This window comes from Drosophila serrata, unplaced genomic scaffold (genome assembly GCF_035046125.1).
Source record: "Drosophila serrata isolate PLE 108 unplaced genomic scaffold, ASM3504612v1 contig_241, whole genome shotgun sequence".
NCBI classification, from domain to species: domain Eukaryota; kingdom Metazoa; phylum Arthropoda; class Insecta; order Diptera; family Drosophilidae; genus Drosophila; species Drosophila serrata.
In genome coordinates, this window is record NW_028257139.1 from 3,472,812 (window position 1) to 3,487,319 (window position 14,508).

At 41.5% G+C, this 14,508-nt stretch overlaps 1 protein-coding gene across 2 annotated transcripts in view; it reads left to right on the top strand.

Annotated features, from left to right (window-relative positions):
* LOC110188406 (uncharacterized) overlaps positions 1 to 14,012 on the top strand; it is a 35,635-nt gene extending 21,623 nt beyond the window's left edge. Inside the window, exons 2-10 of one of the 2 annotated variants that reach the window (XM_020958131.2) lie at positions 3,872 to 4,429; positions 7,607 to 7,723; positions 7,791 to 8,226; positions 8,297 to 8,545; positions 8,612 to 8,871; positions 8,948 to 9,092; positions 9,318 to 9,467; positions 9,607 to 9,784; positions 9,846 to 14,012. In XM_020958131.2, coding sequence (XP_020813790.2) covers positions 3,885 to 4,429; positions 7,607 to 7,723; positions 7,791 to 8,226; positions 8,297 to 8,545; positions 8,612 to 8,871; positions 8,948 to 9,092; positions 9,318 to 9,467; positions 9,607 to 9,784; positions 9,846 to 12,484 — 4,719 coding nt within the window. In that variant the 5' untranslated portion in view covers positions 3,872 to 3,884 and the 3' untranslated portion in view covers positions 12,485 to 14,012. Of the gene's footprint in view, positions 1 to 3,860; positions 4,430 to 7,606; positions 7,724 to 7,790; positions 8,227 to 8,296; positions 8,546 to 8,611; positions 8,872 to 8,947; positions 9,093 to 9,317; positions 9,468 to 9,606; positions 9,785 to 9,845 lie in introns of those variants that run through there. The other variant, XM_086831943.1, reaches the window with a different exon arrangement.
* Positions 14,013 to 14,508: the final 496 nt, after the last annotated feature.

A 14,508-nucleotide genomic window follows, 5' to 3' on the forward strand; every position in this document is an offset into this window, starting at 1 on the left:
ATATTTACACATAATAATATTAATCATACATATTTATGTATTATAACAATTTAAATTTATATACGGTATAAGAATTTTGGGTAATTAAAATATCTATTATAAAACTTGGTTTCTAAAATTTTTAGATTTTTCAATAGGAAATATGTAGTTGGATAAACTTAGCAAGCAGTGTGGCACTCTGCTCCTATTGCTTTGCCTGCCACTGTACATATCTTATGTGTGGTTTCCATTTACTGATCTCTGTCATTGCCCCGACGTCATCCACCTCACACACACACACACACATAGGTATGAGCACACACACACACACAGAAACGCACGTGCATAAACATTTCTCAGCTGCCTTTTCTCTCTGTTGACACAAATCATTCGCTGGAAGTGTCGCTCCCGTTTCCACTAGGCCCCCTCCCTCACTCTTCCTGTCCCCCATATCCGCCCCTTCCAGCCCACCTTCCTACATCACTCCCTCCCTCCCTCTCTCCTTCCTGTCATCCCATCTTGACAACTTTTTTGTTTGGTCTTGGTGTCCAAATGCATGAAAGAGGCGAGGAGCTCGAACCGCTTTCGTACTTCGTATCGCTTACACTTGGCGACTTGGGGCTGGATGGATGGTTGAAGAGCTTTGGACGATGGCAAAAATGTTTGAACAGTTAAGAGTTCTGGACAGCGGTTAAAAAACAAGTGATTGAAAACTGTTACATTTTTGAGGGAAAGAGGGAAATGGAAAGGTTTTTTCTATTTCATGTAATTGGAAAATGTTGAGTCATTTCGAACTATAAATTAAAAATATATCCCTAACATAAAAGGAAGCCCGAAAATTCTTTACCTTTGCAAAGTAAATCCATCATAGTTCATTCAAAAATGCATTAATTTTCAATGGGGAAGCAATTCTGTGTTAGTTTTTTTAAGGGTAAAAAATCTGCATACTCAATTTATATTTTAAAAAATTATCATTTTGCCAATTTTTTAAAATTTTAATAATGTAACCCCTTGTAAAATTCCATCCTTGTAAGAAAGGTCTATAATAATCAATAAAAGTAGAAACAATAATCCCCTGTCGTATAACTTGGGATATTTAATTAAGAATTATAATCAGTTCTTAACCAATGTTATGTGGTATGTTATGTTATGATATATTATTTTTTTGTTAAACATAACTTATTTTTCCTAAAAACTACCTCAATATAATTTAAAACCCCCACGCGAAATTATCACATTTTCCTTCTCAATTTAAAACTAAACTTTCGAGGAATATTTCCTAATTTGAAAGGAAATATTTGCCAAATATCCTTTGGGCCAGCCTGGCAAGTTCTTGTCCCAAGACAAATCAACATTCCGTAGCCAAGAATTTCTAGACCAGAAAGAGGAAAGCGAGAGATTTCGAAAAAAAATAAAGAAAGAAAAAACCAAACCGACAAACGAACGAATGAACAACTTTATGAACATTTTTGCACTTGTCTATTTGGTCCACTCCCAAACAAAGAAAATATGTAATTCAAAACATTGTTCAAGTGTTCCAGTTTTTACTGTAAGATAGCATGTATCTGTGAAGTTGTTTATGAAACTTTTGCACCACACATACATACATGCATAGGAAGAAAATGGAGGAAAATACACATGGAGACGAGAAGGAACTTGACCATGTCGCTTGCCAGTTTTGCCCGTTGTTTGCCAAGCCGTTACTTGTTAGTCCATGGCACTGAGAATAAATGGTAGTAACTCTATAAATCGGATATAATGTGTAATACAAAATATTAAAGAAATCAAAAAATGGGAAACCTAGTTATATTGGAATTTTTCTAAGGGTTTTCTATGAGTATATTTTCCTTTACCAATACTCCTAGTTAGCTAGAACTTGTTTATAAGATCATAAGAACATGAATTCCTTCTGTGTAAAATCTATGGCCTTTTCCCTCCTCCCCTTGCATTATAATGGTGTGGAGCATCGTGATGAGCTCTTTGGCAGCTCCTTTTCCATTTCCATCTTGGCCGCTAACTCTCGACTCGACTCCTCGCCTAATGGATGTCTCTTTGTTTGGCTCGGTTCTGTCGTATCTCGTTTTTTGAAGCCGCATCTATCCGTATGGCACTCCAGCCATCATCCGATTCCTGCGATTCCCTTCTCCTCCAGCTTTCCGCCCGATGAAATTGCGCAAGCAAACAAACACACGTCCATTTTGGCCCCCTCTCTCTCTGTTGCTGGGTTTTTGTTTAGACCCGGCCAACTAGCCGGCACTATCGGGCATTGGCACTCACTTCTCGCCCAAGCTCTTGCTCATGGCTTCAACCCTGCACTTCACCTGACCGCCTCTTCCGCTCGGGGAATAAATTTTAGAAAAATCTTTTCTTTCTTTTTTATTTTTGCAAGCCATTTACTGAACCATGTCAGCAGGCGAAAGTCGAAATGCTGTCGATGGTGGCGTTGAAATCTAAACATTATGCAAATGCTCTTTGATATTATTGAAGAGTTTGGACAGTGTAAACATTGTGGGTGGGATTGATCAATTCTGTGGCAATGCCTGAATGGATTTACCCGAAAAACCGAATTGGTTGAAATGTTGTTATACTTTCTTTGCTTTTGGCTTGTAACTTTGATGTTATGTGTTATGTGTGTAATCTTTGAGTATAGATTAATTTTACATAAGCACAAATATTATACTTGTAGATTTGTTGGGATACATCAAGCTTAAGATGGGCGTAAATATTTGGAAGTCGGGATTTGGGCTTAAAAAATACCTAGCGTGTTTGGAAATAACGAAAAGGTGTCAAAAATTAAGCTACATTTTAAGTCTTTATAATATAAATCGTAAAATTATAAAATTTTTCACTGAATATGGTGCCTCAAAAGTATGTTTCAACTTTTTTTTTAAGGGTTTTCACAGTAAGCTCTTCTTAAGAAGTACATAAAAAAATTTATGAATTTTTTATGAATGTGTTCTTGACATTTGAGTACAATTAAATAGCAAATATAGAAGTTATTAAACAATTATGTTAACAAAGTGCTGCAAGCAACAAAGGCTACATGCTTATATCAACATTTGTCCTGCTACAATTCCCTAGCAACATTTGCCCTGCAACATTTGCCTACCTAGACTAGCAGCATTTGTTGATCAACATATTCTTGTGCTCTCCTCTAAGTTATATTTATGCTTTTCGATTTATTTACTAAATTACAGAACAATATTATTTATATATTTCCTCTAAAAGGTTATTATTATCTCTAAGTTAAACCTTTAGAGAATATTTCTCTTTAACCTAAACCCAACCAAAGATCACTCTGATCCTGCCACCCCAGAGTGCTCTGAATACTTGGCTGAAACAATGCCAACTATTTGAGCCCGTTTTGGAACCAGTTCCTCATCGCATTGGCCAAATCATGTTTACACGATTTGCCAAATAAAGGAAGGAAAACATATGCAAAAAGAGACAGAGAGAGAAAGAGGGATATAAAAAGAGAACGAAACCAAACAGTAAAAGCAAATTGAAAATTGTGTCATAACATTAAAAACAAGTTGGCCTAAAACCTGAACCTATCCCACCACCACTACCAATGATTATGATGATCATGATGATCATGGTCATGATTATGGGGATGTCTGTTATGGGGAGACCTGTTTTTCCTTGTGTCCAGAAACCGAGAGAGCTGAAAAGGCAATGCCAATGGTCTGTATTTAGTCTGCCAGCCGGGATGTTGAATTATGGGAGCCTGTTTTGAGCCAAAAGTGGGTCAACTTGGTCTGTGGTCTTTGGTCTTTGGTCTTTGGTCTGTCTTGGAACGGAATGTGATTTGTGGCATGAACAATGTGTGAAAATGGCCCGACAACGACTTGACTTATCCCCCCAACTTACCACGCCTTTGCTTTCCTTGCAGCGAATGTGTTTCAATGATGTTACTGCCTTCGGGGCGTTCGAATAGTGATGTCTATCCGCTGCAAAATGCCGCCAACACAACAGCCAGTACATCAGCTACTGGTGCAGGAGGACCAGGAGGAGGAGCTGCTTCCAAGCCCTTGCTACTGACACGAACATCATCGCCACAATTGACAACAACGCTGCCGACAACAAATGGCTCCATTGCCCATCCCATCCATGCCACGCCCACTCGCTCCAACGGATGTCCGCAGTCCCTGCCCGGAATCCCAGCGATAGCGCCAATTGGAGCACTGGAGGCGACAACAACAACAACGACGACAACAACAACAGACCTGGTCACTGGCATTGGGAATGGGAATGGTAATGGTAATGGAAGCGGAACCAACTGCGGCACCGGTATCTATGGGCCAATATTGGGTCAAAGTCAGGGGAGTGTCATGTCTGGCATTGCCGGAAATTGGCCAGAAATTGATGGACACTTGGAGGCCATACAGGAGAAACTCAAGCCCGGCTGGAGTGTACATGTGGGCAAGGAGGGCAGGCTCTACTACTGCAAGTAAGTTTTTAATATTAGCAACTAATCACTTGAGTTAAATTCTTAAAATTAAAAAGGAGTTTCCATGGTCAACAGTAATTTCAAAAAAGTTTTAGCCACTTATTATATTTTATGGGAATTTAAATAATACTCTTAAATGACCAAACTTAGCTTACAAAATATTTAGATTTCATAATCTAAAACTAAACTTCTTAACTAAACAGCTCTAAGCAAAAACCCTAGTATGAAAATAAATAAATCTAGCAACAAAAGTCAAAAAGTTAAATATTAAACTCTCAGAAATACCTAGTTTTGACATTAATTCCCCTTGCATTTTGACGTGGATTTTGCTGAAACCACATTTTTATACCCTTGCAGGGTATTATAATTTCAGTCAGAAGTTTGCAACGCAGTGAAGGAGGCACCTCCGACTATATAAAGTATATATATTCTTGATCAGGATCAACAGCCGAGTCGATCCAGCCATGTCCGTCTGTCCGTCTGTCCGTCTGTCCGTCTGTCCGTCTGTCCTTCTGTCCGTCTGTCCGTCTGTCCGTCTGTCCGTTTCTACGCAAACTAGTCTCTCAGTTTTGAAGCTATCTGAATGAAACTTTGTAGTTAGCCTTCTATATACTCTCACTCGTATATATGTCGGAACGGGCCGGATCGGACGACTATATCATATAGCTGCCATAGGAATGATCGTAAAATTTTTACAAAAAAGTTTTTAACTTTTTCAGTTTTCAATAGAATTGGATCAAATTTAAGATATAGCCATTTTACTATACTCTACAATTTTGTGTAAAATTTTATGAAAATCGGACCAATATATCATATAGCTCCCATAGGAACGATCGAGAAATTAATACAATTAAATTTATAACTTTTTTAGTTTTCAGCTGATTTTCATCAAATTTAAGGTATAGCTATTTTATATTAGTCTTAAATTTTTTGTCAAATTTTATGAAAATCGAACGACTATATCTTATAGGTGCCATACAAACGATCGTTTGATGTAGAGGAAAAATGCAAATCTGTGAATGTAAAACTGCAAATATAATATGTATAGGTGAATGAAATGAAAGCAGGTATTATTATTCATTGTTTTTTAACACAAATATATATAATTTATATTGTATGGATTCCTATTCATAGAAGTTCTATCTGCAAGGGTATATAAACTTCGGCGTGCCGAAGTTAGCTTTCTTTCTTGTTTTTTAATAAGTTTTGCCATTTCTATGAGTTTGGCTACGCAACAGAAAGAATATTTAACAAGGCAGAAAGGCCGTCGTTTTTATGACCATTAGCGTGGGCAAAGTTTTTAAGCATTTTCATGGCATTTGGCCCACTGAACGACTGAGGAACAGAAGGACTGAAAAAGTGAGGGAATGATGGCCGACGATGGACTGTGTCCTGGCCCGGTTAGATTGGATGAAAGTGGCTGGCGGAGAGATTGAATGGACCACTGAGTGAATGCTGGGCCCACTCTCTCTCGCTGCTGCACATAAATTGATTATGCACGAAATTCTATTAAATAATTTTACACTTTGTTGCACATCAAACTGAAAGCACACAAAATGCCATAACCAAAAGGGGTCTGCTCTGCCAGTGGGCTGGCCTTGGGGCGGGTAGGTGGGCCTCTCTCTCTCTGGGTCTGTGGGTCTGCCATCGAGGCGATAGTCTGAATGAGTGAGCAGCTCTGCTTGGTGGGATCCATGCCCGGACCCGGACCCGGACCCGGCTCCACTCCCTCTCCACGCCGAAGAGAGTGTGCAAAAGTGCAAAACTAATTATCACAATTGTGTGCAGCCAGGAAATGAAGAAAGACAGCAACGGAAGCCACCAAGGTGGCCCCCAGATGTGGGGACTGCAATCGGATTTTGACGGGGATTGGGTTGTGGTGTACGGTATCGAGCTTGGTTACAGTGGAACTTCTTTTGTTTACATTTTATTACATGATTTTCGTATTAATTCATTATTCTTTTAATTTATTTATTGGTTTGATTATAAATATTCCATTCAACTCTGTTTTGCATAGTCTGGTTTGCTTAATATGAGCCTGGGAGGCTAAGAAATATTGACTTATCGAAGATGTATCGATAAATGAAGCAATATCCAATATTAATGTAGAGTTATCGATTCTACATTGCTATTTCTCACGGATATCCCTGAATTACCAATATTAATGTCATACAATAAGTATGTCATTTCTAATGTAAAGTTAAAGGAGATAATCCAATTAAGAATATCTTATTTTTGCTGTTTTATTTTAGATAACATGCAATATTGCAAATTTAAATTTCGATAAATTAAATGTTTAATATTTTCTATAATTGAATATTTTTGATATTTTCTTTTCATTTCGATAAATATCCCAAACATTAACCCATTTAATTTGATACTTTCTACAAGATAGAATTTCCTATTTATTCATTAGTTCACCATAATAAGGCCCCACTGTAGTTGGGTTCGATTGGGGTGTGTGGATTGAGGCCCGGTTTTGTCTCTAGTTCTGGGGTCCCGATTATGGGTTTGCTGTTTATTGCATAGTTGAGCAAATAACCCAATTAGCGTTGATTAATGTCAATTGAAATGCATTTCTGAATACAAACATATTTCTGGGTTCTGGATACGAGAGGAGTGGGTGGTGTGGGTGACCACAAGTTCAGGGTCAAAGGGGGATGTAATGCTTGAAAATTATAAATAGAAGGATGCTGCAATTCCAATGAAATTTACAAAAACAATTTCATAGAACTACAAATATGCTGCTCAAAGATGTCTTCAATTATTAAATACCATTGTTTATTATCTAATATGAAATTGCTTGTAAAATGCAGCTTAATCATGGATATAAACAAGAGAATTTAAGTGAATTCAAAGCTGTGAGCACATAAACTATGATACATTGTAGTTAAATTGAATTTAATACAAATAAATAAGACTGAACTAGTTGCCATTGGTTGATGTGTCTCGGCTGACGACTTACTTGTCTATATCTATGATTGCATTTTATTCTGCGGTTCGTAATAAATATACATTTTCACTGTATTGGATTACAAATTGCCATTGACAGCTGACTGAGCACTGTTCCATGGACTCATTTTAATATTTGGTTGAGGTTATCACATTTTGTGATATTTTGTTTACCTACCTTTAACTCAGCTCCCTTTTTAAACCATTTTATTGCAACATTTTCAGTCACATGACTCAATCTGCTGGCTGGCTGCCTGCCTGTGAGGATTGGAGCAAACACGAGGAGCTCTCCTATGGCTGGGAGCGTGCCATAGACTCCAAGGGTCGTTCCTACTACATCAAGTGAGTATATAGTCCTGGAAATGGTTCACAAAATATACCCTAATTAAATCATTATCATACCAATTAGCCACCTCAACAAGACGACCACATATGAGGCCCCTGAATGCATACGCTGGGATGAGCATCCACCAGAACCACGAATGGTTCAGCTCCAGAGGAACGCCAGCCTTGGATTTGGCTTTGTGGCCGGGAGTGAGCGTCCCGTGATTGTGAGATTTGTGACAGAGGGTGGTCCTAGCATCGGTAAACTCCAGCCGGGTGATCAAATCCTGGCGGTGAATGGAGAGGATGTAAAGGATGCGCCGCGAGATCATGTCATCCAACTGGTGCGAGCCTGCGAGTCGCAGGTTAATCTCTTCGTCTGCCAACCGATGGCACACTGCATCCTTCCGGGCAGAAAGTCCACCCTTCTCTCTGCGGGCAAGCGAGCCAAACTGAGGTCACGTCCTAGTCGAGTCCGATTCGCGGAGAGTGTGTGCGTCAATGGAGCTCCTCTGTTTCCCGTAAGTTTCGATATAGAATCTTCTTACGGAAAGGAAGTGAAATAATTTGAGGTTTTCTTATTACCATTAGCCTTCAGCCTTCTCCCTGGGCGACATCTGTGTGCCACCGATGGCCAATGTGTTGAAGGTATTCCTTGAGAATGGTCAAACCAAGTCCTTTAAGTACGATGCCACCACAACGGTGCAGGATGTGGTTAGTTCACTGCTGGATAAGCTCTGTCTGTGCTGCGGTGAGCTATTCAGTCTGGTCCTGGAGCATGTGAAGAGTCTCAAGCGGAACAAGCTCACACTGCTGGATCCACAAGAGTCCTTGGCAAGGGTAAGCATTTAATAAATTATAGAAATATATTACTAACTCAATGTATCCCATGTTTTTCCCACAAAGATTGCTGCTCGTCCCGGCGCCCATAAGTTGAGGTGCCTCTTCCGGATCACCTTTGTGCCCATTTCAGCCGCAGAGCTGGCACAGCGGGATCTCCATGCCCTGGACTACCTGTATTTGCAGTGCTGCAACGATGTTAACCAGGAGAGATTCGCCCCAGAGCTTCAACCGGAATTGGCACTCCGATTGGCCGCCTTGCACATGCATCAGCACGCCTTGGCCAACAATTTTTCCCCCTCAAAGCTCACCGTCAAGCTGGTGGAGTGAGTTCAGCCTCAAGTCCTCGAGATGCTGTTCCTTTATTTACAATTTGCAATCTCTTCTCTTATTTTTTTGCAGACGAGAGTTCGGGCTGGAGCGCTTCGTCCCAGTGAGTCTGTTCGAGGGCATGAAGCGGAAGGAGCTGCGCCGTCTGATTTCACACTTCCTGAAGCTCAACGCCGAGATGACGGGATCCTCCAGCAAGGTCCTCACACAGTTGCAGGTGAGTTTAAATAGAGAAAATGTGTATAGCAAAAGTGGGAAATAGTAAATGCAATAAAAAGAGAGCATTCAAATAGGAATAACAAAGTTATGTCTAGCAAAAAAGGAAATTCACTTATTGGTTTTGCAGTTGAATAGAATACAAAGAGAAAACTGAATCAAACTCAAGAGGGAGCAGAATCTTTCTAAATATAAAATTTAACATATTTTTGTGTAATTTTTCCAGGCCAAACTCCATTATCTAGATATTATTGCTAGTTTACCCAGCTATGGAGCCAAATGTTTCAGCACAAACCAAAGAGAGGGCGTCGAACGCGTCCTTCTGGTGAGTCCGCGTTTTGGACTTAGCCAGATATCCAGTGCCCGTAATTCGGTGGTAAGTTTTCACCAAAACCTTTTTAATAACAAGATGAATAACGCACTTGTTTAAGCATTGAAGCAAAATAACTGTTATGGCGTTACTCATCTTGTTTGGCTGGAGTTTTACCGATTAACCATTCCTTTCTCCTTTTTAGCCACAACCTATTTCCGCCATCGAGGACTTTACTCATGTTGTGGTGAATCGTGAGGACGATGTCACCTGTAGTGTATCCATCTTCATGCTTGGCGATCGAGCGGTGAAATTCATCATGGAGGATCGCGATGCCTGTGAATTTAGCCTGGTTTTAGGGGGCTACTATCGACTGCTAACAGGTGAGACATTCTTTTAAACTTTTTAAAGAAAATATCCTAATGATTTCAATTGCTTCAAAAGGTAACATGTTAAATATACTGCGAGAACGGGAACCCCACGATGAGGACAATGCTCCCGGCTTCCTTTCCCAGCACACAGTGCTACCAGCGGGTTGGAGTTACCTGTTGCCCTTCCATACGAGAGCGCACAGCGTCAACTTCCTGATGTCGCCCCCGTATCATCCACTCGTTCAGCGAGGTCAACTCCAGCAGCAATCATCCGTACAGGCGCCACCATCGCTGCCCTATGCCATGGACCTGGACCTGCACAGTGTGATGGCCACTGAGCTGCTGGAGGAGGCAGCCAAGGATTCGGGATTGAGTGATAGCAGCGGTAGCAATTATTGCGAAGGACGCAGCCACTCGGGTAGCCATCAGTTGGAGGCAAAGAACGAGCAGGTACTCAGAAGGGTTCAAGAGCTACAACACCTCGTCCAGACCTCCGAGCAGTATCTAAGTGAACAGGAGCAGGGCGGCGGCGGCGTAGGAGGAGGAGGCGTGGCTATGTTGGAATTCGACTCCGATTGCGATAGTCTCAATAGCAGCAAGGTCTCCTCCACGGAGGAGTCGCAGGGCGGTGTGATATTAAGTTCGGGAGTTACTATCCCGCCAGGACATCCACTGAAACACAGCGATTCGTTGACCCTTCTAGCGGAGACCATTAACCACGAACTGAGTGGGATAACGCAGGGATTGAATGCTATTCCTGAAACGGCACCAGTTTCCTCATCCGCTCCCGCCACACCAGCCACACCCAAGCGAAAGCCCAGCTTGTGCAGCACCTCCAGTCCCCGGCCTCAAAGGAAACTCAATGGATTCAGTCAGCTTCTCAGCGACTTGCAGGCCCTGGGCACCGACTTCTCGCAGAGTGAGAGTGATTCGGAATCCGTGGCCTCACCGGCTCAGTCGCCAACAGCGCGGAGACCGCAGATGATGCAACTTCAGGCCGCAGGAGTGGCAGGACTTGGAGCAGCAGCCAAGCAACCACTGTCGCAGAGGAGTAGCTTTGGTCTCCACAGTCCAGATGGCACTCATTTTGGGGCCGAGACCAAGGACTACAATCTGAGGGAGTATCTGTTGCAACTGAAGGAGATTAGCAATGCGGCATCGGCGGACACCGATGTGGCAGCCCGCCAGCTTTCAGAGATTTATGGATTCGAAGTGAGGGAGGATACCTTCATTGAAACCGATACAGATCTTATAGATCTACGTGCCATTCCGCCACCCCAAACCCCAGACGAACTGGATTCGCTCTCGCTAATGAATGCCGCTCCACCCAAAGGTTTTGAGGGCAAGGCCGAGGAGCTGGACAGTTTTCTGCAGCAAATAATGGTGGCACCACCCACCCAAAAGGCCACGCCCGCCAAGGAGCTCACACCCGAGGAGATTATGTCGTTTATAATACCTCCACCTCCGAATTTGGATCAGCAGCAGCATCCCCAGCCATCGGTGGTGCAGTCGGTGGTTCAGCCAGTGGAAACGGAGTGCCTGTACAGCAATTCCGTACAGGCCAAGCGAGAGTTCTTCCAATCGGTGGCCAATGGAACGGCCAAAAACGGCAGCAGCAGTAATTCCACTCCCCATGTCATTGAATACGCCACCGTGGAGCGGAAGAGCAAGTTCAGCTGCTGTCCCACCAGCAAAAAAGAGGAGCTACCCGATCCGGAGGAACTACAACCACCGCCCAGGACACCCACTTCCGAGCAGCTTTCTCCGCCGCCGGCAAGGCCACCGAAAAGTGCCGAGCTCCTGCAGCGCTATTCGCCCAAAAAGCAGGTGAGAATCATGGCCAATCCAGTGCAGATGCAGCCGCAATCGCAGGAGAAAAGGGAGCTTGGACCGCCTCAGCTGCCGCCTCGCATAAGTCCCACCTTGGAGGGAGGAAATCCAAATACTAATGTCCTGGTGAGTGGTCCCAAGAAACCCCCGTTGCCGCCCATCGCCAATCGCCCGCGTCCTTTGAACGGAGTGAATCCACCGACCAATCCTTCGTCACCTGGAACTGCAACAACGGCACAACCATCACCACCACCCGCCCACTATTCACCACCCATACCGGCCACCGTCCGATTGCCCCACTTGAACCAAACCAATGGAGGGACACTGCCCATGCTCCCCAAGAAACCGCAGCAGCTGCACGGCGAGAAGCTGTTCATCAAGAATGGTCACCTGATCGACGGCGAGGCGCTGCTGGCCAAAACGGATGTGGCCATGTCGGGTCTCCTCATCAAGTTGGACCAGGTGGCGGCCCAGTGCTCGGCGGCTCAGGCAGCCGGTGGTGGCACCTCCATCGATGAGGAGAAGTTCCAGCGGGCGCGGAACGAACTCACCGAACAGACACTCGCACTGGTCACGGCCAGCAAGTTTCTGGTGGCCTCCATGTCGGACATGACACTGATTACGCTGCCCGAACACCTAACCTCCTGCCTGACAGCCATTCGCAGGATCACCGAGCTGGCCCAGGATATGACCAGGCATACGTCGGCGCCACTGCAGACACGGAACATAGTGCTCAAGGTGCACGATGTGGCGAGTAGCTTCAGGGAACTGGTAGGTGTGGAAATTGGACCCATTGGAGCCGGACAGTTGGCCCTGCAGGCCGAGTGTTTGGCCAATGTCTTGGCCACTTTGCTGCGATCACTGCGTGTTTTCTCGCCATAACCCACAGATATGCAGGACAGTGACCCGATCCCGGAAAGCAGCGGAGGCAGCCAATCCAATAACCATCCCGACATATCGCACGCTCGTCTCTCCATGTGTAAATCCCCTTACACCACCTACGTCTAGATGTGCAAAGAGTCCTGTCCTTGATATTTAAACTTATAACTAAAAGAAAAACACCGATTTACAGGTAAAGGGTCGCGTCAGGGAGTCAATGGTCTGAGAGAAGACCCCAAGACTTGGCCCTCACCAGCGACTACTAATATCGACACTGGAAGCTCAAATCGAGGAGATTGTCAGCGATTGTGGTGGATATATAGATCCTAAGGATATCTACATATCGCAGTCTTGGGAAATTAATAAAGTAATACTTTTATTACTTGGTTCAAGATCTAAACAAGTATAAAATATCATTTGTATGTTTTGTTTTTACAATCCCAAAGACCATATCCAAATGTATCCCTATATCTATATATCACAGAGAAGCCACATCGCCAAGGGTCTCCTATAAAAAATATCTTTCTTAAATATATAGTAAAATCGATTTATAAATATCTTAGAACAAAAAAGAAAAACAATATAAGAAAACTCAAAACAAAAAACCCTCTCTCAAACTTAACGCATGCAACTAACTCGAATTTCTATGTAATCTCTTTAAAGAAAATCAACTATTTTTAACTATATATATCATATATCACTCTCGAATCGTTAGTACTGCGCTCTGTATACCAAAATCTCCCCAATTCGAACCCAAGAAACCAATATGTAACACTTGACTTGATTATCTAGACCAATTTATATGAGATACTAACGGAAATATGTTTATTAAATTATGCAATTAGTATATTTTCTTATGTACATAATTTACACACATACCTAAATACCATTTATAATATACATACATATACAACTACTATTAAATATTATTATAAAATTGACCAAACAATAATCAAAATTTTAACTTGTGATATAAAAAGAAATGAGTAAAGAAAAAGTAACAGCAAAACAAAAAAAATTAAGAATTATTAAATATTAAACTTTAACTTACCTTTTAACTGAATTTATTTAAATGTATGTTCTCTGTTGTTAAACAAAAAACGATAAACTCCTTTTTTTGTTATTGTTTATGTGTCATACCTTTTGTTGTAGTTGTTGGCGATGAGTACAAGAATGCGCACTAAGTTGTAGCTTTAACTAATTATATTATTACAAATAGAGGATAATACGTTGAAAAGGAAACTAATCGATAACCAATTGTTTTCATTTTGTTTACATTTTCCGTTGAAACAAACTAGCAAACACACACACACATATGCATAATAAACATAACCATATGATATATACATACATGAAATATACAAGTATGAACTAAAATTAATAATACATATTAAGTAAAGCATATTCAAATGTACAATGTAAAACAATGTAACTGTTTATGATTTAATGAAACAACTAAAAACAAATACAAAATGCATATGAAATTGTATGGAATAAATTCAATAAATAAACCAAAGTAAATAAATATAAACACTGTAAGTTGTTTCTTAAAAAATGAGGTTTAAACTTGGAATTCAATACAACGGAAATTTTAAATTTAAATATACTGCATCATTTTTTATTTGCCAGACATCTTGCTCACTGCCACTAGCTACTTGCTATAAAACTATCAACAGCTGACGCTCTCTTAGAATTTCACGATTTAAATGGCTGCTAGGAAAAGAGAAAAATTCAGAGCGGAAAGATTAAGAGTGGAGAGTAAATAAACTAAATTGGCAACACTGATGTGAACGTTATAAGACGCCCCCTATGTTTCCGTATGCGTATGTAGAATACATTCCAAAATCAGCGTTGTTACATTATTCCAAATACATAAAACAAAATGGGAAATATTTCTCAATTTAGTTACATCACTGTCAATGCAGACTGTATTTTTCTTGCAAAAAACACGTATTTTAAACAATATCCATATTTATCTTATCAAATGTACATAAGAATTTGTATAGCTATCAGCTAGCTGCGTAAAG